The 24,846-nt window shown below is 47.2% G+C and overlaps 5 protein-coding genes across 5 annotated transcripts; 2 read left to right on the top strand and 3 right to left on the bottom strand.

The window, feature by feature from the left end:
- Positions 1 to 13,575: 13,575 nt before the first annotated feature.
- CCR75_004394 (uncharacterized protein) lies at positions 13,576 to 15,063 on the bottom strand (the record flags this gene model as incomplete). Its single annotated transcript, XM_067962480.1, has 1 exon — positions 13,576 to 15,063. The coding sequence occupies one exon, from the start codon at positions 15,061 to 15,063 to the stop codon at positions 13,576 to 13,578; it is 1,488 nt and encodes a 495-aa protein (XP_067818954.1).
- A 926-nt stretch (positions 15,064 to 15,989) lies between these two features.
- CCR75_004395 (uncharacterized protein) lies at positions 15,990 to 19,195 on the top strand (the record flags this gene model as incomplete). The annotated part of the gene is given in 4 exon segments (XM_067962481.1): positions 15,990 to 16,051; positions 16,107 to 16,662; positions 16,673 to 16,796; positions 16,881 to 19,195. 4 exon segments carry the CDS (start codon positions 15,990 to 15,992, stop codon positions 19,193 to 19,195), a joined length of 3,057 nt encoding a protein of 1,018 aa, XP_067818953.1.
- Positions 19,196 to 19,430: 235 nt separating this feature from the next.
- CCR75_004396 (uncharacterized protein) lies at positions 19,431 to 20,438 on the bottom strand (the record flags this gene model as incomplete). Its single annotated transcript, XM_067962482.1, has 1 exon — positions 19,431 to 20,438. The coding sequence occupies one exon, from the start codon at positions 20,436 to 20,438 to the stop codon at positions 19,431 to 19,433; it is 1,008 nt and encodes a 335-aa protein (XP_067819036.1).
- A 308-nt stretch (positions 20,439 to 20,746) lies between these two features.
- CCR75_004397 (uncharacterized protein) lies at positions 20,747 to 23,258 on the top strand. The gene is made up of 2 exons (XM_067962483.1): positions 20,747 to 21,286; positions 21,348 to 23,258. The coding sequence occupies exons 1-2, from the start codon at positions 20,913 to 20,915 to the stop codon at positions 22,021 to 22,023; spliced, it is 1,050 nt and encodes a 349-aa protein (XP_067818952.1). The 5' UTR covers positions 20,747 to 20,912; the 3' UTR covers positions 22,024 to 23,258.
- On the bottom strand, positions 22,204 to 23,193 carry CCR75_004398 (uncharacterized protein; the record flags this gene model as incomplete). Its single annotated transcript, XM_067962484.1, has 1 exon — positions 22,204 to 23,193. The coding sequence occupies one exon, from the start codon at positions 23,191 to 23,193 to the stop codon at positions 22,204 to 22,206; it is 990 nt and encodes a 329-aa protein (XP_067818956.1).
- Positions 23,259 to 24,846: the final 1,588 nt, after the last annotated feature.

Here is a 24,846-nt window from a genome sequence, read left to right as displayed (position 1 = left end):
GCAATCGGCTGTGCGTTAATGCAATATGACACAGACGGCGAAGATAGCGTCGTCAGCTTTAAGATATTCACTCTCGCATGTCATTTGGGAGCTTCGCTCCCAAATGGAGATATATGTTCCGATTCTCCTTGGTCAGAATGACGAGATCTATTCTTAGGCGACAAAGACCTTAAAAAGCGTTTCTTGCGTACGTGAAAGAATGGCGAATTATTATTACCCTACGCGCCTCTTATAGGAGAGACACGCTCCCTAATGGGATACCTTTGCAGAGTTTGCCTTTTCATGTGCATGAGCTGCGCCCTTGACGAGGGGTCCTGCGCCAGCTAACGGAATAAATCGCTCGAGCTATTCTTACATCACGGTGATTCAAGAAACGCTTCACGAGGAAGAGGTGATTTAAAACCGCTTCACGAGGTTTCAGTGCTTCAGATAGCACTCCACGAGGAAGCGCTTCTAATAATCGAGTCTATAAATGAATGTGGGAGAGGAGGGTGAATCAGGTATAATTCATTTGTCGGACCCGCCTGTTGGTCGACATTATTGCGATTGCATCCTTCACGAGCTACATGTGGACGTGGATCGTTAATGGGACCGTCGTCATGTTGACGACGACGGTGCAATGTCTTTGCGCTGATCGAGTCTGGTGGCCAAACAGAATTCGCGATAGCCCAATTGGTGAAAGACGAGTCAAGCTTTTTGCATCGAGATGAAAACAGCTCGTCAAGAAATTACATCTTTGAAAGATTAAATGATACGTCACGGCCAAGAGTCGAGGATTTAAAACGCGGCGGTTAAAGTCACACCTCTCAGGATGCGTGCGCATCCTACGAGGCAGCCCTATCGTGTATGCGTTGCCTTGGCAGTGCATTACACAAAAAGGCCGATAAACATGAGCAGTAATTTAATACTGCCAACATTCGTTACTGTAATTTTTGTAGACGTAGACAATAGGCTTGGGGCTACTAATGTTTTGCTCGGCCAATGTTGTCGGTGTTTCGCTTATGTCGATTCAGCGCATCAGTGATGAACTGTTGTACAAAACGAACGACCGCTCTTGAGCCAGCATGAATTGACTTGCTCACTCGGTTTTCTTTTCATTTTCAGTGCGCTCGGTGCGCATTGTGGAGATATCATTCTCCTTTTCAGTGAGAGCGCCATTGCTCATACTTGCATCGACACTGGCGATGCTAAACATGTCAGCATCTTATCTTAAAGTCAGCAATAACCTCATTGCTATATTTGTCTATTTCAATAATTATTAGATTAAATCGGTATCCTTTGCACTTACGGTTGAGACCATGCGTGATGAGCAAGAGCCAGATTTGTCTTCGCTCGAGCGAGCCCCCCCCTTGAACCAGAACTACGCTTCAACAAGGTGGGTGGGTATGCGTTGATGGTGTATGCTCTGATGATGCGTAGACTGAGTTGTTTAATGGCAAATTTTACTATCGGCAAGAACTCACTCCAATATGTGAACAAGTGGGTGTATCCTTGACGTATCTCTTGAGAAAAGCAATGCAGGTTCTGTCTGACCATCTGTTTCAGGATGGTCAGAGGCTGACATATTTAATTGTGCTCCAAGTAAATGGACACTGATTGCCAAAACTCCACCGTGAACCGGAATATCGATCCGAAACCAGTTCACGAGGTGACCCACGGAGTCAAAACTGTCGGGTGGATAGTTACACAAGCACTGCCGTCGGCTGTAATCGACTCCTGAATTGCAATAAGACAAACTATCTTGCGAATTTATGGACAATGACTAGAATACATTGATTCTTGAGCGGCTTTGAGAAACGGGAAGACGGAGTCCATTGGTACGGACTACCAACACTCTATCGGAATAGACAGACAAGAAATGAAGAGCTAGGCTTCACCTAAAGGTAGATAATATTTGGGGAATATTATCTCATAAAGTAATATTCGAAATCCGTTGGTAGATATAGGCCATTCTATCTACTTGCTCCGCGGTCCAATCATGCGCGCAAAGAGAGACAGATCAGGTTATATTACGTGTTTTATATTAGTATACAATTAAGTTAGTAGAAAATAGATAGAAACAGAAGAACTGAATTATATATAATATATAATACAATTTACTTTTAACATTCTTTAAAGCAAGTGTTTTAAAGAGAGTCTTCCTCTGCACGTACTAGTGTACGCGAAGTGACGTGTAGCCCCACTCGCACTGAAGCAGTGCGAAGTGGACTTGTACTGAAGCAGTACAAGTCGGCAGTGCCCCGTTACACCTGGTAGCACTTTGTAGTCCGTCCAAGGACCACGGTTGTATTATCTAACATGGATATGTTAGATGATAATGGAAATACGCATCACATTTCGCGTGATAGCTACTCCTTTCTAAGTGCAATATAAAGGAGTGCGGTCGAACGAATGAGTTTGGCGTAGGGAATGATGCCATCTTGGCCATGCTGTACAATTTGGACAGAGATGCCCTCTATTCAGCCATCGCCAAGTTCGTACAACATGAACTTGACGAGGCGAAGGAGAAGGTAGCCTTGCTTAATCAGCAAGGCTCTCAACAGGCAGAACTGTTGAGGTTAGAACAGGTACAAACCCGGTACCTGAGATGACGCACACTCGTCGTCCCGAAACCTAAAAAAAGACATCTTTGAATATAGGGGGTCGAAGAAGACTCCCTCTCAAGATGGTTTGTCGAGTTGGACGATGCCATAAAGGCTCGTCATATCGTCGACGAGCAAATGCAAGTCGCATTTGCTCAATCAAAATTGGCAGGTCGTGCCAAAACTTGGGAGCTAGGCCTTAAGTTGCGCGACCCATATGTCTATGGGTCGCTAGAGGCTTTTGAAACCCAGCTCAAACAGACGTTTGAGCCACCAAGGGCTGAGTTCAGAGCTCGTTCAGAGCTTCTGAAACTTAAGCAAGGCAAGCGTGATGTGCACGCATATGCCCAGCACATACGACTTTTAGCGAGTTGTATTACCAATAACCCAGTCCATGAACACACATTAATTACGGTGTCGATGCAAAGTCTTACGGACGGTCCCGTGAAGACCCATCTGTTCCGCTTGGAACTGGATACGCTTGCAGAAGCAATATCCGTTGCGGAACAGGAGGACTTTAGTTTAAGACAGGCTCAAGCTAGTTCGTCATCATATCGTCCTCCGAGACGACAACAGCTTGGAGGTCCAGAAGCTAATAACCTCTCTTACGTCGAATGCGAGAGACCTCGCTTCTCGAACAATAAGCGATTGCAGAGATGCAAATGCTGTCAAAAGTTAGGTGACTACGCTCATAAGTGTAGTGCCCCACGCCCAGTACCGAGGGGTTATGAACGTTCTTATGGACCGAATGCCAGAAATGGCAACGGTCGCGGGTCTGACGTTGTTGCGAAATCCAACAGTGAGGCGAACCGCAAAAAACGGTCGGCGTCAGTAGGGGCGCAACGCCTTACTGATCCAGCAACCTCAAGAGGATTTGCAAATCTCTTAATGAAAGTTGCTCCAGACACAGTCATTATGTGTCTCTGCACCTGGCGATGAGGTATCCCTCATCACCTTGAAATTAAAAGTGACAAATGATTTGTCACTTAAAGCTCTAGTGGACTGTGGAGCGTCGAATAACTTTATTCGTCGCCAGTCGCTAGAGGGTCGTAGGCTCAAATATGTTGAGCGCGACATCCCTCCAACGAGAATGACGGTACGTCTAGCGACAGGCGCATTGATAACAGTAATGAAACGCGTAGTGAGATATCTCTACACGTTTAGAGAATTACAAAATGATGATGGTTTCGTCGTGCTGAATTTGGATGACATATTTATGTCATCCTGGGTTAACCTTGGCTCAGAAAGTATATGCCAAGAATCAGCTGGCAGCATCGATCTGTAAAGATGCTGCCATTTGTTCATCAGATGGCCATCTAATGAACGACTTAGAGCGTCCACAAGCGTGTGGATGTACTACGAGTGAGTGCGATGATCTCATGTGTAGTACGGTCGTTAGAAAAGTGTGATTACTAATCGCACTGTGGAGTCAGCTGCCCGCGGCTATACTAATGCACAGGCAGCGCCGAAGGTCCACCACTCGAATAAGTCGAGTGGATTGAGACATGAATGTACGCCTAGCGGGCGACATTCAAGGAGAATACCAATTGTCCAAAAGGAACACCACGCTGATCCTAGGTCGAGTAGAGGGTCGACCGTAGAGGATCCGACTGTATAGCGCAACCTCAGTCGAAACACGTTGAGGGAAAAAGTCCCCACGTACTTGAGGAGAATTCTTCTCAACAGTTAATGCTAAAGTGATTCGGCTTTAGCATCCCGGGAGATAAATCCCAGGAAGAAACCGAGACATTAAATGTAATGGTTAATGACGGATCAAGAGTAGGCGCTTATACTCTTGATCTGTATGCGCCTCCGAAGTTAAATTCGGAGATAACTCAATTGCCAACCCAATAACCTAAACGGTTCTTGAGAGATTTGCTTAGTGGCAGAATTAAGCAGATCTGCGTACTCGTCACAGAGGATAAATACGTAACCGATATTCGGTCAGCTGTAATTTATGCAGAGAATGAACGAGCTCTCTGCAGCTCCACGATGGACGAAAGTGTCCATGATGTGAAGACTCGGATTGAGAGAGATACTACTTAATCCTGGGGGTCTCTTAAGACAAATCCTTTATACAGGAATTTGATTGAATTCAGGGACGTATTCGCTGAAGCAGTTCCATGCGAATTTCCTAAGGATAAAGGCACTCGACATGAGATCGAGCTCAAACCGGGCTCAAGTACTGTGATGAATCAGTGGCCACTGCCTCGTGAACAAGTAGTTGCGATTGATAAATTCTTTATCGATCGATTAAAAGCAGGCCATGAAAGGTAGTCAACCTCCCCATTTAGCTCTCTGGCCTTTTGGGTGCAAAAGGCCACAGGAGGGTGGCCGATGGTGCACGCGTTCATAAACTGAATGCTGCAACGGTACCGGCTCAAACGCCGATACCCAGAAAAGACGTAATCATAGATGGTACGTCTAAGAGTACTGCATCGATAAATATGATGTATAGACTTTATCAGATCCTTGTGCGTGACCAGAACATCCCGTACACAGCAGTGAATTCCATTTGAGATGCTCTGGGAATGGCTAGTAGTGCCACAGTGGTTTAGTAGCGCCCTTGGAACATTCAACAGATGCGTAACGAATCTTCTGAGACCGGTGCGAGAATTCGCACCGAGTTGTTTCGATGTCTTCGTTCACAGCCGGGCTATGGATGGAAAGACGGACGTGGAAGCTCATAAAACTCACTTTCGTCAAGCTCTTACACTTATGCGAAAGCATAAGTTGTACGCATATCTCAGGAAGTGTATGTTTGCTGCAAGGGATATTCCACTTCTTGGGTGCATCGCCGATAAACACGGCGTGCGCCCGGATCCGTAAAATTTAAGGCAATTACCGACTGGCCAGCTCCGGCGATGTCAAGGGACTTAGAAAGTTCCTTGGATTAGATGCGTACTTGCACAAGTACTCCTGTAGCTATGGCGAGATGACAATTCATCTCTCTCGTCTCTTTTTAAAAAAAAGATGAGAAATGGCTATGGAACGCTGATTGTCAGCGTCGCTTTGAAGGTTCAAGCAAAGCTTGATGCAATCGCCCGTCTTGGCGATTGCAGATCAAGATAGACCATTCCATCTGGTCTGTGACGCCAAAGATTTTTGCAGTCGGCTGTGCGTAATACAATAGGATACAGACGGCGCGGAGCGCGTTGTCTGTTGTCAATCACGTCAGCTGCAACCAGCTGAACGCAATTACCCAGTGCACGACAAGGACTCCTTGCCATGAAATATGCACTGGATAGATTTAGTGTCTACCTCCTCGGATATAGACTCTGGTGCTGCCATCAAACAAGGTTGATGACGGAACATTTGTAATGAGTGTTACATTAGTAGGATTATTTTCGCTGTTGGAATGCGCAGCCGGCTCCAAATTGGGTCGGCGTGATAACCTAATAGCGACGATATTAAGTCGTGCTGGTTTATATTCCACGTAGAAATTATACCCCGCGAATAAGGATAGCCACCTCGCTATTCTTTGCTAGAGGTGTACCGAACTGGAGAGATTCCTTGGTTAAGGGGGGACTCGCACGAGCAAACCATTTCTGGCTCATGCTCATCACGCGTCGAAGTTTCCAACGACGCAAATGATGTCGATGTCGAAGCGATTGACACCGAAAAATGAGAAAAATTACGTGGCAGAGCACACAAAGCGCACTGAATAACACAAAACAAATGAGTCAGCAGAGGAATTTCTGCTGGATTGAGAATCAGTAGTCCGTTTCAATTAAGATTCCATTGCTAACGCAGTGGACGTTCAGGAACGGAACGCAGACAAACATGGAACAGCAAATGTTCTTTCTTTTAAAATTAATGACCTAGTACTACTCTCTACGGTAAACTTACCTTAGCGCGTTCATCAAATGTGGGTACGAGTAGACTACTACCCAAGTTCATTGAACCATTCCGTGTTCTGCATCGCAGAGGCAATGCGTGCACTATAGTTTTGCCACGAAGAATGCGAACGCATCCTACGTTTTACGTTGGCCAGATCCGCCCGCACCATCAGTACGCGGTTTCTTCCGAGGTCGGATCTGACCACCCTTTTCAAGAATCCCCAAAAGATTCTTGTGATCACGAGTCAGACTCTCATGTTGAGCATGGCAATTCTCATGCCGAACACGAAGTTTCTCGAAATCGCGATGAGCTGACGAAAGCTCGTCACGAAGAGTGTGATACTATTGTTTGTTCTCCAGCGGTTGAAGTTCGTTCTCAAACCTAACGCAAATCGCGTAAAGTCTTTAAAGCCAGGCTTCGCGTCCAATGCCTTTGACATTGCGAATAAACGCGTTCCAGGCTTACATCAAAGAGATTTTATCTTGCTTGTTGTTGCCACTATTCCATCGTTTCTTAAAATAAGCATCGAGATAATCTTTTGAGCGCGATAGTTGTTCGCGCTGGGTTGTAGTTTTTTCGCAATAAATGAAGGATATTTATTGTGAGGAGTAGTCTTTCCAGACAAGCTACTGAGTAGCCGTTCAAGCAAAAGCCACCGCCTTTTCTCAGGGGCAAGACGAGACATTTTGACGTCTGCACTCACCTGAGTGGTAACCACTGAAGCAGGGGTACCATAAGAACTACAAAGATGATTACGCCATCGTTATCACCACGCACAAATTCAATATTGAAATTTTAGGCACTGAAGTAAAAGGATTCTGTTTTTGTTTTTCATCATGCCTTCACTTTTCGTTCGCTTCCCTTCCTGTCCACGCATCAGCAAATCCCTATATCGTTTTGCACAATGCATGCATGATATAATCACAAAGTCAGCTGCCGCCAAACATATCGTCGTCCCGCACGCCTCGTGCGCATTCGTACTTACGGCAACACTCTCCTTTTCAACACTCCTCGTTGGCCATGACTTATCGCCCAATTAGCCAAGTCAGATCAACTTGCACAGTGCAGCAAGTTTTGCAACGTCAAGCGTCTTCGTCAATAGGTCCGCCAGTTGCAGCATCGAGCGCACGTACTGGGCCGTGGCTAAACTACGCCTTGCGTAGTCGCGCACGTCGAATTGCGTTGCCTGCAGTTACGATGCCTCGCCCGCCAACTGCTTCAACGCTGCTTGGTTGTCAACGTGGAGTGCCATCGGGGGCGTAAGCGGCATTTCGATTTCGTAAAGTGCCGAGCAGCTCGCGCGCTTGGTCCGACGCGGCGACAAACTCTGCCTCCATCGTGGAAAGCGTGACTCCGCCCTGCTTCTTCGCCGTCCAGCTGCCCGGCATCCCGTTCAGCCGGATGATGCCGCCGGTCAAGGAATTCCGATCCGACTTGTCAGCGGCGAAGTCAGCGACCGAGTAGGACTCAAGCTGCAGCTCGCCATCGCGAGTCTTCGTCGGCTCCATGCGCAGCTTGAATTCGCGTGTACCTTTCAGGTAACGCATGATCCTCTTTGCGAGCTTGCGGTCGTGCAGCCGTGGTTGATGGGTCTGACGCGTTACTTTATGTAGGACAAACGCGATGTCCGGCCGCGTGCAGCGCCCCACCCAAAGAAGACTTTTGACAAGGGATTGAAACGTCCGGATACTTGGACCCTCGCCATCCACACTTGCACCTAACAGCGCGCAATCTTCTGGCTGCACTTCGAAGCAGTCCGACCCGATCGGGGCTCGCGTCGAGTTGGCTTTCTCAAGTCCATGCTCGCGCAACAGCTCGCCTATCGCTTCCGATTGCTCCAGTACGTAGCTGCCGTCGTCTTCTATAGCGACACGCATTTCAAGAAACTTGCTGACGTCGCCGAGGTCATTTATGGCTAGGCTTCAAAGCTTGATGAAGAAACGGTCAGCTGCAACTGTGTCGGTTTCGGTGGCCAGCAGGTCGTCCACGTCGCGCCCACGACGAATAGCTGGCCGCCATCGACCATCCAGTAGAGGCACATGTCCCGAATACACTGGCTGAAAACGGCATTCATCAATCGAGAGTGCCAGAATTGGCTCCAAAGTTTTCCGGCCTGCTTAAGGCCGTACAGGCTTTTGTGCAGCTCAAACAAAACATCCTTATCCTTCTTGTGTGTGGCGCCAAGTGTCTTGAGAATCTCCTCGCTGATTTCCATCGCCTGTGGAACATGCAGCTGGATTTTCAAGCGGGTTTCCTTGTCTGCCTTGACGTAGGTGTTGGGGTGTCTCCGTACTTCGCCGGCACCCCCCGGATTGCTGCAAGCGTCAAAATCAACTTCACGGTTGACATATCCATGACGGCAGCGAAGGTGAGTTGGTAATCCACCCAAAAGACCTGTTCATTTCTGTACGCCACAAGCCTTGCCTTCAAATGCTCGAGGAGACCGTCAGCTTTTGTATTCGTTTGTAGACCCACTTCGTGTGCAATGCGTTGCTTCCCGTGGGTCCCTTAATAAGGATCCATACGCCATTTTCTTTGAGAGCTTATAGTTCCTCTTGCATTGCCTTCTCACAGCCCGTCCTTTTTGCGCTGTGCATCGATTCCCCATAGTTTTTGGGGTCGCGCTCGTACACATGCGCTACCAAGTTCTCTTGTTGCACACCTTCTTCTTGCGCCAACTCCTCCTGACCCCTGATCCATGCGTCCGCTTGGTCGCACTACGCGTCCTATGCGCCGTACGCGTCCAAGACTCCGACTTTTCTTGCCAGCTCATATTTTCCGTTTAGACGCCTCATCCTTTGCAGGAATCTTTGTCGCAGGCACTGCGTTAAGCCCAATAGTGACTGCACTTGATATGTCTGTCACGGCCGTCTAATCTTCAAATTCGAGTGCGCGGTGAAGCTGACTATTTTGCTCCGCGCTGTGTTTCAATATTACGCACATGCTGTGTGTCCGTGACCTTGTTCTCCTTCTGTATGATCACCCTGAACCCCTTCGTCTCATCAGTGCGACTGATGGTGGCGCCAACTTGTGCCCGTTGCGCTAGCGAGTTCTTGCCGAAGTCCCGGTAAACCGTGCAGATCGATCCAAAAGCAACGATATCACCAGGTCGGGCACGTGCTTGGTCAAAACCTCCATCGGTGATGCGCGCTTTGCGTTTGAACTGCTCGGGCTGCGATTGGGTATACACGCAGCATACTCGACCGCGTTCCCCCAAAATGACACCGGAAGACGACTGGCAAAAATCATGCTGCGCGCCATGTTCAGCACCGTCCTGTGCATGCGCTCCGCCTTGCCTTCGATCCATAATTTCTCGCCTCGCTTGTTTGCCGCGCGACGCCTGTCGACTTGCAGAATAGGTCAACGTTCGAATACTCACCGCCCCTCTGTGCGAAGCACGTGGATACGGCAATTGAACCGGCGTTCGAAGAAAGCTAGAATGTGTTCAAATTTATAATGCAACCCTATCTTTCGGCATTTGAAAGACGCGACCGTAATTCGATTGTGATCTATGAAGTTCACAAGATAACGGTGCCCGAGCCAGTTTTTCGGCATCATCGAGCCCTTTAGAAACGAGCATATTACTCTACCAATTCTATCGATGGGTGATTTCTCGCCAGTCTCCTTCCACGACTAAGGATTTTTTGTCTCCTGCGCGCACGAGATACAAATCGGCCGCTTGGTATCCGTGAGTTTGATACCAGATGCTGGGTCCTTGATCATAATTTCGATGCTGTCGTTAGCGAGATGTCCGAGTTGCTGGTGGAAATGTAGGAGTGAGCCCGTCTGCATTACAGCATTCGTCTCGTCGGCTAACTTTTCTCGCATTTGAACCGCCATCAACACATCATTTGGCCCCCTTTTTTTGCGCTGAGTGCACTGTCCTTGCGTATATTTCGTTAAATTTAATTGACACATCGAACGCGACTTCACCGTCCCTCCGTCTCGCCAGACTGTGCGTCACCCCACTGTAAATGAGGCTGGATCGATTGCATTCGAGCTTAACGTATGATATAATGTTGCGCGCTGGCTCATACGCAAACAAAACTTTGGTTAAAGTCACATTTTTCTGCTGATATTTCGTCAGCACCGTCAGCACCACGTTGCCAACCCGCGACAGCTTAATTGTTTCGCCGTCAGCAAGGTGACACTCTTCTTCACAATCATGTGAGTCAAGCAGCAGTGTCGGATCGCTGACGAGGTGGCGACTGGAACCACTATCGAGAATTCAACCGTTAGCCCCGGTGTCATCGCCTATCGCAATCGCTAGGTCATTCTTGACGGCACGTAAGTCCTTGCTTCCTTTGCTTTCGCCAACAGAAAGCACCATGTTTCCATCACGCCAGCCGCGACGACCGCCATTAGAATCTTCAGTCCTTTTACTGCGGCATTCAGCCTTGACGTGCCCGACCTTACCGCATCCATAGCAAGTGCGCGTCTTTTTGCGTACCTTGGACTCATTGATGTGCGCCACAACGTCGTTTCCGAAAGATCTACCCGATCGAGCTTCCATCTCGATGGCTTGGGCTAAGCAAGCTAGCTCCTCCGCGTGCACAAGATAGTCCAGACGGTGGGTATTATACTTCGCCAAAAATACAGTCGATAGCTCGGGTGACGCATACCTAACGATGTTATCCAGCACTTGCTGCTCCGCGACCATCTGTGGCCACTAGGTAAAGGTAGCGCTCCGGCCACGAACGCTTGATCTCTTTCTTCGTTGTAAAGAGCTTCATGGCTTGTGCTGCTGTGATCGTTGTCTTAAATGTGTCTAGCATAAGTTGCATCACGTACTGCAGCGTCGGCAGCACTGTTCACCACGAGTCAACTTGGTTGTTGTAGTAACGCTCGGCGGTCCCAGTACGGTATTGCCAAGCATGTCGGTCTTGACATTCTCGCGCCACAGGAAGCCACATGACTCTTGTGCCATGTCAACTTGACGCCAAAAGGTATTACCCCAGTCGAAGAAACCTGACTCTAGTCCTACGTACACCGGTGCCGTCAAACTTGCAAATCGCAAGCTTGCGTTACCTCGCATCCGGTGTTCAGTACTGCGTTGGCGCAGGGACTCTCTGCGGTGGCCCTGGCGGCCCATGAGGCATCGGCTGTGGCTGATATGGCGGCAGCTGAGAAATGGCTGCGGAAGTGGCTCGGCGCATTGCTGCGCAGGGTGTCGCGCCTCCATCCTTAGGTCGTCAAACCGTCCACCCGCACGTCGAGCTTGCGGTAATTCATGCCGTTCGCGGAGGTCCGGGGCTCCACGATGTAGCCTCCCGGCAAAAATCAGCGCCGAGCATGGAGGTGAAGATTCTACTTTCTTCCGCCCCGCGCATCCGTTCGTCCTCTTCAATCCTTGCTTGAGATGATTCTATCATCTTCATCCTCGCATCTATTCCGGACAGCATTTCGAGATCCCTGGCCAGCGCTTCAGAGTCCGCGCTCCTTGCGTGAGCGGAAGGAATGACGACTGCAGCAGGCTCCGGCGAGGCCCTTTCGTGACCAGTTGCCGGCGGTGACTGTGCCGCGTTGTTGTCGTCGTTGCCGTCTCTCTTTGGGCTCATAACCTATTCAATATTGAAATCTTAGGCACTGTTGTGATTTTGTTTTCCAGTATGCCTTCACCTACTTCTCACTCGCTACCCTTCCTGTCCACGCATCCGCAAATCCGTATATCGTTTTGCACAATGCATGCATGATACTATCACAAAGTCAGCGGCCGCCGTTCCCATCGTCGTCCCGCACGCCTCGTGCGCATTCGTACTTACGACGACACTCCTTATTAACAGCACATAGATAAGTGCGGGTGACAGCACAGGAGACGGTGCTGGCGATTACGAATCATCCTCATCGTCGGAACCAAACATGCTATAGCGAATGCTATTAGCACGTCTATCCGATTGAGCCCCCTCATACGAAGGCTCATAGTAGTAATCTGCCTCACGATGATCAGACGACTGTTCTGCTCTCCCCGAGTCGGCCGTTTCGTCCAACCCGCATTCATAGTCGACCTCCAAAGAGGGGTCGCACTCACGTGGTGACACACCACGTGCGCCCGCATCATCTAGTGTTGCGGGAGAAGATGATAGTACGGCAGACGAAACGTCTGCCGAATGAGACAATAATGCGTCGCCCGCGGCTGCATGTACCGCAGCCGAAGGCGCCGCATTATTCGCATATCGCATGGACTTGTTAACCATGCGATTGAATTGAAAATGATGGTTTCGACCAATCAACATAGTTTTCAATGAAGTGGTCTTATAGTGACCACTATATTCAATGACAATCAAAGTGATTGTCGTTTAAGGGAGGGGTGATGAAACGGGGTTCTTCGTTACCTGAAATTAACACTTAAAGGTTGTTAATTAATATATTATCCAAAAGGTAAATAAACATTTGGAGAAAAAATATTAATAACACAGTAATATTCGAAAAGCTTATCCATTGGTAGATATAGGCCATTACATCTACTTGCTCCGCGTCCAGTCAGCACTGGACGCGCGCAAAGAGAAAGACAGACAAGACTTTATTACATGGTTTGTATTAGCTTATAATTAAGTGAGTATTAAATAGATAGAAACAGAAGAACTTAATTATGTTAAATACAATTTACTTTTAACCCTCTTTAAAGCAAGCGTTTTAAAGCGAGTCTTTCTCTGCACGTACTAGTGTACGTGAAGTGACGTGAGGCACCACTCGCACTGAAACAGTGCGTAGTGGAGACTTGTACTGAAGCAGTACAAGTCGGCAGTGCCCCGTTACATTAATGACGCAAATGACACGCAGGCGTCAAATCCAACTTAATTCAAGTAGCCATATTTCTTGAAGTTGTCGCTGTACTTGGCGCCTGCAAACATGATCTTTCGCTTTGCCTGTAAGAAATATTCAATAATACAACCTTTGAATATCCATTTTTTTAAACAATGCATTGATATGTCAAATGGTTAAGTTGCCATAACTTTTCAAACTTGCCGCTAAGCTGTGAATCATTACAACGTGACATGTTTTGCAGTCTTAAAATCTTTCCACAAATACTGCATATACAAATGCAAATATAGTAAATCTTTCCGCTCATTAAAAATATTCCTTTTCATATTTTGGCAGAAACTATAGCGTAACATGAGTTTTACGCATTCAGCCAGTCTTACTTATACAACCATCAGCGATTGCGTTGCAAAACTGAGTTCGCCACAAGCGATTGTTTTTGAGTAAAATGATACGTTGCTTCCGCCTGATTCGATACCTGTAGCAATCGTGCAAACAATGACATTCGATACTGCTCCGAGTCATTCTCCTCTTGATAAAGCGACGACGACGTCGTCGACGTCGTCGAGCGCGAACTAAAGCGTGACGTATCAGTCGACTCCTTGTCTAAAGGCATTAATTGCTTGCTTTTCTTTCCAATCGAGTTAAGCACATCTTGACCTTCGCCTAGCAATTCGTCTTCATCATCTGACATCGACACTTGTTCCGTCGACAAAAAAGTAGACGGATGATGGTCACTGCAGGTCCCAAGGTCCTGCAATCGAGCAGTAATATTCAGCGTAAAAGCAGTTAAGGACCGAACGCTCCCTGGTATGTCGACATCCTCCGGCTCTTTCGTAGTATCCGCCGCACGCAGTCCAGACACACTAAAGCCACAGGTTTCTGCTCTCAAGTCTTCAATCGACATAGTGTCTGTCTTTGCAATACAAATGCGACAGAACTCGGCTCGCAGCATTTGTGCATTGACCGTCGTATCCCGTGCAAACACATTTTCCAGTACTCGACACTTTTTACATACATATTGCAAATGGCAACTGGCACATTCGTGCAACGTGTCAAAAAACGACCGATTGCTTCGGCACACATCACAAAATTTGCGCGACACGCGACGTTTCCAGCGACCTGGTGGGGCGACGACCATCATTTCCGCGAGTTTCTTGGCTCGTGTGCACTCGAGGGCATTCGTGAATGCCAATAATAAATCTAAAACCGCCGACGTGGCAAAATACGACAATGCCGTGTTTTCAATCTCGCCCTGCATGTACACACCCACGACATTGGTTTCTAACTCTTCAAAGATGTAACATAAGGACGCTTCCATGCGCTTATGCGCGGCTGTGTGCGGGTATTCTGGCAACTCGACCGATTGCATAATGTGGTAAGCCATGCGTTTGCCAGACGTTTGACGTACGAGACCCATTTTATCAAAGTAACAAAAATCCCGATTGCTAGCGACAGATGTCTTGATGGTCGTCCACTTGACACCTGTAAACACGTATGGCTCACACACGGTTTGGCGCTGCACGCTATAGAGCACAGCACTCTCCGATACTCGTGGACATTTAATGGCATTCATAAGCAGCATTTCTTCCGTGCTCTGGCAATAGATGCCCTCCATAATATCGTCAAAGCTCCCGCGAAGAGCTCCAATACAAAGAAGCGGAATCTGTCCAGAAGCAGCGAGTTGACGGCCACGAAGAAGCCGCACACCATCAAGTGAACGAAGACATTTCCATTGAGCTTGGTTCACATCTTGCGGCGGCGCGCCGTACGCGGTGACGGTTTTTGACAAGGCCCGCTCGGCCCGGTCATGGTACCGGTCAAGCTGAGGCAATTCTAACGTTAGCGTTGGGTGCTCGACCCGACGGCTTCGTAGCGACATTGATAGCGTGGGTATCAAACGAGGCATTGAACGCCTAGGACTTGGCTTTTGGTGCTGTCTCGCCATCGAGACGGGAAATTGGCTAATGACATGCCCATGTACATGCTATATCGTTTCGTGGTGATTTGTTGAGTGCGAATTGACGGAATGGCGACATCCGAGGAGTCAGATACTCTCTAATTTTCTTATTCTTATTGAAGGGGTACCTTTGTTTTGGTACACTCAACTTCGTTACGTGGATTTGAATGGATTGTACAGCGCAATTTATAGCGTTGAGGCATATGAGTCTTTTGTGGTGAGAGCTCTATGAGCTTACTAAATACATGACATGACAGCAGTCGCTGTATGCTGTGCAGATGTATTTAAAGATGGAGGACTGACCCTACTTGATTCAAATGAAAAAATCGACTGATGGGCCTGTTATTTAGAATAAATGAAGACGGCAAAATTGTTACTGAATATTTTATCTCTGTTCTATTTTGGTTTATTCTTATAGGGAGCGTGGGATTTATACAGAATTTACAGGTGGCCTCAACCCGTCCACCCTAATCTTGCATCTGTCTATTGGATGCATTTCAAAAGCCTCGTTTCAAAATCATTGCCTTTGCAATCCGTGACATTATCTAATTGACTCACAAATGAGAACTAATCACTGTGTTCTTACGCAAAAGTTTGATGACCATGTTGTCTGACAGTGGCATCACCTTCCTTGCGCTCCACACAGCAGGATGCAAAATTCAGTAGCACATCTCCATATCAGGACAACTCTATATTTCCTTCAAGATCGATTTTTTCTCCTTCCATAAGAATAATCGAAGCGCCTGATTCACCAAGTCTCGGGTGAGCCACCACCATTGGGTCTTAAACCCTTTGCATTCAGGCTTAATGACTTGTCTCACCTTCCTCATTTGTTCATTCTGCCTGCAATGGACACACTACCTCCCGTATACTCGGGCACGTTAAAAATTCGCACGTGTCATCTCTTCTGGTGCGATCACTACATCCTTCATACTTTACCAGTTGCTGAACTTATTGATATACAGGAAAAAAGCGCCAGTACAGCTAACCCATTATCGCCAGGATTTTCGTCCAGCATTGCCAGTACTATTAATCCGACGTCCAAGCTTTTTCGGTGGCAAAATTTACATTCCTCTCGACCCATGCATTCATCCCGTGCGCTTATTGCCACTACATGCGCGAATGACAAATAAATTGGAGTTTGCACTTGAGTATGGCTGGCACACCAAGAGAATTCGATTTCGAGCTCCCGATTATCAGACGTATCACCAATGGATGAATTTTGTAAAGGCAGCGCTGGAGTCTGGACGTCGGCCACTTGCCAGCTGTGGCTTCATGACGACAGCAGAAAGACAACATTCCGAATTTGATTCGTCTAGTCTCGCATCGACGTTAAACAGCAGTAGCCAAGGCACCTCTGCCTTTACTCTTTCAAACCGACAAAGCGTGACCGAGGAAAACTACGACGTTTACCAGCATCTCAAAGATAAAGTGTTTGACAATTTTTTGCGGTCTAAAAACACAGATTATCAAATAGACTCAAATACACGTGATGGCGATGCATCGTCTTTCTTCGCTTGTGTATCTGCAGCCATCGGAAGCTGCAGCCACGAAAACTCGCATCAACTTTGGCTATCACATCGTTGTCGAATCGACATATTTAGTGATTGGCCAGAAATCTGCAGGGAACTTACAGGGAATCCACGGATTGGTCAGTAATTTGCAGAAAAGTATTGCTCACTGATTGGTCACAATATTTTGTGAGTTTTTAGTAAAATCATTTTCTATGACACTTGCAGTGAATTATGTACTGATTGGTTATAATTCACTCAGCTTGGCCAATGTCACTCTCTCGGGGATCGTCGAATCAATGGAAGCGCGGGTGCAATTCGTGCGGGCAGGTGCACGCTCGGCGCGCACTGTGTCGAAGGTTTATTTTAACCCAAGCGACATCGCTCAGTATGGCGTCGAACCAGGATCTTACGTTAAACTTTATACTGCTTCGAAGGGCATTGATCCACCGGAGCTGTTACTATGTGGCCTCGCGTGGCCCATGGACAAGATCAAACGACGTGGAGTCGGCCTGAGCTTCATTTGGGAGGCAACAATAGCTGAAAAACACGTAGAAATCGTTACAATCCAATTACTACAAGAATCATGTACTGTAGCCAAAAGTGTGGCTCTACAGTTCGTCTCTCGAGCGTCCAACTACAAACAAAAGCTCTCAGAAAAGGAACGAATGCTGCTAACGCGCTGTATCGTCGTGATGATTGACGGTGCCCTACTTCATCAAGATGCGCTCGTTTCATTGCCAATGCATGGAATCAATACAGTTTTTCGGGTTCAACAAGTAAATGGCGATCGTGGCAAAGACGACAAGATCGTTAAAATAGCCGCTGCTACGACAGTGCTGACAGTAACATGGGACCAGAATCAAGAGGAGCAACAAATAGACACATCTAAGAACATGAGTACAAATGTACAACGTGGATATGCAGAAATTGGAGGTCTACAGGAGGAACTTAAGGCCATACGTGAAGTCATTGAGCAGCCATTAAAGAATCCCGAACTATTTGAAAAAGTGGGATTACCCACTCCAAAAGGAGTGTTGCTCTATGGACCTCCTGGCACTGGCAAAACATTGATTGCAAGAGTTTTGGCGAGTGAATTGAAAGCACGCGTCTTTACGATCAACGGACCGGAGATTGTGAGTAAATTTGTTGGCGAAAGTGAAGCAAATGTACGAGGAATCTTTGCACAAGCGACTCGAGAAGCACCGTCACTTGTCTTTATTGATGAATTGGATGCAATTTGTCCCAAACGTGACTCGCGTGTGGGTGATATGGAGCGTCGACTCGTAGCGACTTTGCTCACGTTAATGGATGGGCTGAGCACATCCCGTCAGGTTGTGGTATTAGCTGCGACAAACAGGCCGAATGCTCTTGATCCTGCCGTGCGACGACCAGGACGATTTGATCGAGAAGTTGAGATTGGCATTCCAAGAGCGACGGACCGTTTGGCAATCTTACAAGTGGCTTTACGACGTTTGCCACATAACCTCTCTGAGTCCGAGCTACTCCAATTGAGCTCAAGTGCACATGGTTACGTTGGAGCAGACCTTAGCGCTCTTTGCAAAGAGGCTGCGCTCGTAGCTCTTCATCGCGCGTTTGTAGGCGAGTCCGAGTCTACTGAAGCCATTTTGGCTGGCACTGCTTCGTTTCCATCATTTCAAGTGACTTTAGCAGATTTGAAGCTGGCAATGCAAGGGATTCGACCGAGTGCTTTACGTGAAATCTCTGTCGATGTGCCGCGTGTTTTGTGGAGCGATATTGGCGGACAGAGTTCCCTAAAGCAAGCTCTACGAGAAGCTGTAGAGTGGCCGCTGCAGCACCCTGAAGCCTTTACACGAATGGGCATTCGACCGCCAAAAGGCGTGCTGTTGTATGGCCCTCCTGGGTGTAGCAAAACCTTGGCAGCAAAGGCCTTGGCGACTGAGAGCAGCATGAACTTTATTGCTATTAAAGGTCCGGAATTATTTAGCAAGTGGGTTGGCGAGTCGGAACAGCAAGTACGGGATATCTTTCGCAAAGCTCGAGCAGCTTCACCAACAGTGGTCTTTTTTGATGAGATTGATGCTCTTGCGAGTACACGTGGATCAGGAGGTAGTAGCGGGACAACAGACCGAGTATTGAGTCAGCTATTGACCGAGTTGGATGGACTCGAGCCTCTGAAGCGTGTCTTGGTCGTAGCTGCTACGAATCGCCCTGATCTACTGGATCCGGCCTTGATGCGACCTGGAAGGATCGACCGAGCCTTGTACGTGTCTCCCCCGGACGTCTCCGCTCGTGAACAGATTTTAGCAATCCACACTCGAAAAACACCCTTGGCCTCCGACGTGAGCTTGCCAGAAATCGCCATTGCAACCGCTCGGTTCTCAGGTGCCGAGCTTCACGCATTCTGTCGCGAAGCGGCTCTTTTTGCAGTTGAAGAAGACAGTGACGCTCTTGTTGTGGCAAAACACCATTTTGTTCGAGCATTGTCAGTCGTGACGCCGCAGATTGATGACGGAATGCTGGCTTTCTTTGAACGCTTTCGAGACGGCCAGCGGAGGTAAAATGCAGACATGTATTGGTAAAGATTTAAGAAATCACATAGAAGTTGTCAAATAAACGCGTAGTTTGACAGAGAAGCAATAGCATTGATCATAAAAGTGTCGTTTAAGGTCCCTCGATACTGCGTAGATCAAGGACGCACGATAAAACTTGCTCTAATCTATTTAGCAAAACAACGGGGTCGACAAGTACGAAATTTCTATCGACTTTCCTGTCTCAAATGCTGAAATCCATTTCTTAGTCGCATTTGTGGTACGGTTCCTCAATTTTCTTGGCCATCTTGTCATAAAGCGAGCAGTTTCCAGCTTGTTTCTCGGCCATCAGTCGATTAATCATGGGTTTCCACTTTCGACCGCGTGTGTTAATAAACCAATTATTCACTTGCTCTAGTGTAATGCCTCCTTCCTGCGCAAGGGATTCCTTCTCCTCTTCTGTCGGATACGGATGATGCAAATTATGTTCAAACCAATCGTGCATCAATTTCTTTGATAATTTCGATAAACTCGAACGTTTCTTGGGTACATTATTGCGAGCTGCAAGTTCCATAGCATAGGGAGAGACTTGCGAAAGCGATAAAGTGAGCAATGGAAGACCATCATCACTTGCTTCGGACATACTCGACTGCTGGGCTAATTCGTATTGCACCATTCTTCTTTGGCCCCACTCCTGCAGCTGTTTCATAGTTTCGGAATACCGAGCTTTAATTGTAAGATCTTCGATTTGTTCAGCCACGTTATCCATGTTGTTCTGCGAGGCCATCGACTGCATGGATTGCATTCGATCAGTCTCGCTTTCAGAAAAGCTTTCGCCAATTTCATTCAAGTTTTGATAGCTCGGCATTCGGTCAACTATTGACGCAAGCGGGTCGACTTCACTTGACTTGCTTTCGGTCTCCGCGTTATTGGCGAGTTTTAACATTTTTTGAAAGCTTTCATTATTTCGAAAGGTTTGGTCCTCTAGCAATCGAGTGCGGCTTTGTTCCACGAACACAAAGCTTTCTTCCTTCATTGGCATCGTTTCAAGAGTTTCCGAGTCAATCTGAGAAGAGGACATGGCAGCTAGCATCGACTTTAAATCTTCTTGAAAACCTTCGGATTTGATGGTATTGCTCCTATGCGATCGCCGTGGCGGCAGTCGCTTAAATTCATCAGACATCTCTTTTCCAGAGAATGCCGTTGTGATGATACATTTTGGATTCCGTCGCTGGGCGCCTGGGACGTAATTGATGCGATTTGGAAACGTCATGAAGAAGGGAATTTGCAAATGAAAGAAATAGCGACCTTGAAGTCATGTTTCTACGTATGTGATTGATAGGAAGGGACGAGGGGTACAGGGATTACATGCTACATTTTTTTATTACATGGCTCATAGTGGCTTTTCTTGAGAGTATCATGAAGCGTATCAAAGTGTCTTTTAGTTATGTGGCTTTTTAGTATGACACCATCTTAGCGCGGTTATAGAAGTCAATCGCTGCCTTGTTGTGATCAAAATTGCAAGATCAAAGAGCAGGTATGTGTTCACGTATCGTAAGTGTACCCCGGTGTTGAAAGACAGTAATTTAACTAAGAAATTATATCCGTGGAAAAAAATACAAGGTCATCCCTCATTTTAGGTACCCCCTCAAACCACTTTACGTAATACGCTTTGATGCTACGAATCGGCTACATAAACTGCACCAAATGTACCCATTTTCTTGACAAAAAAAAATTGTAACCGGAGATGCCAAAAAAGCTGCTGCTGCCGAGTGACATCGTAGACGCTTCGGTGCTTTCGGGAACCAGCACTGCACTTGTCATAGCTGCCGGCGTCGCAATAGTCGTAGGCTGGTCCTACAAGCGCGCGGTTTTTCCAACCAATAATACAAAAGGAGTTGGCATCCGTGTGGGCCTGTTGCGTATTTATGTGCCTCAGAACTTCCGCGACTTAGTCAAGAACGACGTTCTAATCGAACAAGCGAGTCAGTCCGTCTCTAAAACGCTTTATATCTTCGTGTTGGGTAAAACTAAACGCGAAGTGATCAATTACATCAGCGAGCTCTACACCATGGCGTGGGACGTTGCCTGCGCTCTCGACAAACCATTTCTGGATATTCGGTATGACCTCAATTTTAAGTATTACACAAAATGGTAACAAACTAAATGCAATCTATCACAGAATTGTGGGTAATCAGGGCACTAAAACATGGGAGGACATTTTGCTACGACCAGAATTAAACGCCGTATTTGGTGAGGACGCTATGGTTGACATGCAACAGCTTCCTGCCCAGCGCTTTGCGCACGATGAATTATTGGCCGTCACATATCATTCATTAGCAATCCATGTCGAGAGAAGACTGGCACGCGAGATCAACTACTTTGAGGACGAGCACACAACTCTGTCACTGCACAAATTGGTCCTTTTAGGGGGCACATTTGATCATTTGCACACGGGACACAAAAAATTACTTTCCCTCGCGGTCAGTATTTGTGCCCACCGACTTCTTGTGGGTATTACGGCCGATAGTATGTTAACAAACAAGTCGCACGCAGAGTTACTGGAGCCTATGGAAACGCGAGCAAGAGCTGTGCGTGAGTATCTTTTTTTTCTAAACCCACACATTGTTGCCGAGATCGTCCCAATATCAGATCCATATGGTCCAGCAATAGTAATCCCAGAGTCTGCAGCAATGGTTGTGTCCACCGAGACACTCGCTGGCGCTGCAAAAATCAATCGCATCCGACGCGAACATAAATTGCCAAAGCTTATAATATTTGCATGCCGTCGTTCAAACAGCAGCACCCTCAGCTCGAGTTGTATTCGTGCGAAAATAGCAATGTCCCGACTGGATTAATGCAATATCGTAGTAATATTACGTATAGCAATTCTACTACTTAGCCCGAATCAATGCAATGCCATTGGCTATTAAGCAAGCACCTTCACTCCTAAAATGGCCACACACAACTAGGTCCTACTTGTCGTGCCTCGGGTGCTGTGCGTAGCTACAATCGTCACGAGTCGCGTGAGAGGCTCGTCATATATGTGAAGTCGCATCAATGCTTTCGCCGGTTACAGACGTATCCGAAAGTGGCCGTGTTAATCCCAGACTCCGTTTTAATGCACTCACGTCGACTTCGAGTGGCACTACGAACCCATGAATTCGAAATGGAATCGTATGGAACACTGCATCGTCGCCATTGCCGTCCAATGGCAATTGATCGGGACCAATTCCTATTTGGGTACTGCGTGCAATCTTTCGAGGACGATCAGGACCCGAGAGATTGTCGTCTCGCGGTCCATTCTTTAGACCTGTTAAGGACCGAATCTTTGTCGCTGTGCCCCCTGGCGTCAATGATCCCTCGATCGACATGTCGGCGTAGCTCTGAATGAGTGGAAATCCTGTGGTTCCCGCTTGCGGAAACGGCATAAACGACGCATTATTTGCCGACAACGTGGCACCGGTCGCGCCATTTGATACCATGGCGTCGACACTACTGTCTGTTAAGTGCTGTTGTTGGTGCTGTTGATACATTTTCATTGATAATCGTTTCTTGTCTTTCCGTACGGTTGTATCCACAAAGTAACAAAACACTTCGTACTTAAGCTCTACTTTCATACTCCGTGCGACTTTCCAACGCACGCGAAGGAGGGGATCGAAATTCTCTTTGGTTAATTGCACGTACTTGGACTGCGTGGCGTTGCTACTTGGCTTTAAATAGATTGCACGACGCTCTTGAATGTAATTCGGACCGAGCTTGCCGTAATGACGCTCAATTTTGCTTTGAAACACGCCAAATCCTTCGTCCGGAATAAACGAGATGGGAATCTCGTCGTGGAGTTTCTTACGCACCGCCATGAGAGGCTCGCCACACTTCATTGTGAGCACAGCCACACACTCCTCATGCTCCGGAAAATCGACTGTCCCGCCTGTTTCTTCAGCGCGCTCAATCACATATTTAAGCTCCGAGGCGCTGGCTTCATCCGACGCCGGCGGCTCACTGCCGTCCAAGCTGGGCGCGTGCATGGCTAAGGAGAGACAAACTTCTTACCGGTAACTTTTTCGGACCGGTTCTTTCGGATCGTTTTTACTTCCGAGCTTTTAATAAGTATTCTATACATTGGTGTAATTAATATTGGATAACTATAGAATGTTAAATTTAAACCGTTATGAAAGAATTATCGATATGTTGTTTTTCAACGCTATCAAGGCCGTCGTAAGCCAGTGACGACTGTAGTTAAGATATTTTTTTTATATCCCGACCCCACACCTTCTCGTAATCATTTTTCTTAGCTCCGGCCACTCACGCAGTAGTCCGTGATGGCGACTGCACAAGGAGCAATTAGCAACTCAATGATTGCCGTAACGGGGTGTCCTATAAGAGGAATTAACACTTAATATTTTCTCCTTTAGTAGAAAATGAATAAAAAAAGCAAAATCATTATCTTTATTAATTTGCCTTAAATAGTTCCAACAATACCAAATTTGGTATTATTGATGCAATTAAACATTAGCACTATTAAAAGGTTGATTTAAGTCTAAATCAACCCCGCCAATCATTTCAGACACGATTGTGCGGTGCGCATGGAGGCGCCATACTTAGCTAGTCTAGACCTTTAAAGCTAAAGACCTATAGCTTCATTAGAAACCTTCCTCTGCACTCTTGTGTCAAGAAGGTTACCGCGCAACGCGTAAGAGATTTCCTCATTTGAGTGACCTCGAATGGGGAGCGATCGAGCGAATGAGTTCGGTCGTAAGCGGGCCAGCCGTTGGCGCTATGCTGCTCACTCTGGGCAGAGATGAACAGCATGCGGCCCCATAGCCGAGTCCATTCAACACGAACTCGACGGGGCTCAAGTGAAAGTAGCGTTGCTTCACCAGCAAGGCTCCTAACACACAGAGGTGTTGAGAGAACAACAGATGGAATTGTTGAGACAGCAGCATTTACATGCTGCTAATGGGGCGACGCTTCAGCGTCGAATCAGACAATGCCATTGAAGCTCGTCGTATCAGTGATGATGCGGCGAGAATGAAATTTGGCATGTCCAACTTATTCGATCGTTCTGAATCTTGGACCTTGGGGCTCAAGCTCCACGAGGCATTAGTTTTTGGGTCGTATGAAGTCTTTCAGACCCGGCTCAGACAAACATTTGAGCCGCCACAGGCCGAATTCAGAGCTCGAGCCGATCTCCTAGGTTTGAAGCAGGGCAAGCGTTATCTACACGCTTATGCCCAACATACACGATACCTGGTCAGTTGTATCGTAAGTCATCCAAAAGATCAACAAACACAGGTAACTGGGTTTATTAAAGGTCATGCAGACAGTCCTGTTAAGACCCACCTGTACCGGCTAGAATTAATGTTGCTAGACGAAGCGGTCTCTATAACGGAACAGGGGGTGTCAACTTCTGATCATCCAGGAACAGATGGTCATGGTCAGACGGAGCGTGCAAACCGAATTCTCGAAGAGATACTTCGCGGATATGTCCACTCTTTTAAGATTTGGAGCGAGTTATTGCCGATGGTAGAATTTGCCATCAACAACCTTAGTGCATGCTTCTACAAAGCATACACCGTTTTTCATGAATAGCTTACACCACCCACGTATGTACCCTGTTTGAGAGTGACTCTCATTCAAGGAGAGGAGGGACTCACTCGAGCAAATAACCTTCTAGCTCT

This window comes from Bremia lactucae, linkage group LG10, assembly GCF_004359215.1.
Source record: "Bremia lactucae strain SF5 linkage group LG10, whole genome shotgun sequence".
Taxonomy (NCBI): Eukaryota; Oomycota; class Peronosporomycetes; order Peronosporales; family Peronosporaceae; genus Bremia; species Bremia lactucae.
This window is presented reverse-complemented; position numbering and strand designations above follow the sequence as displayed.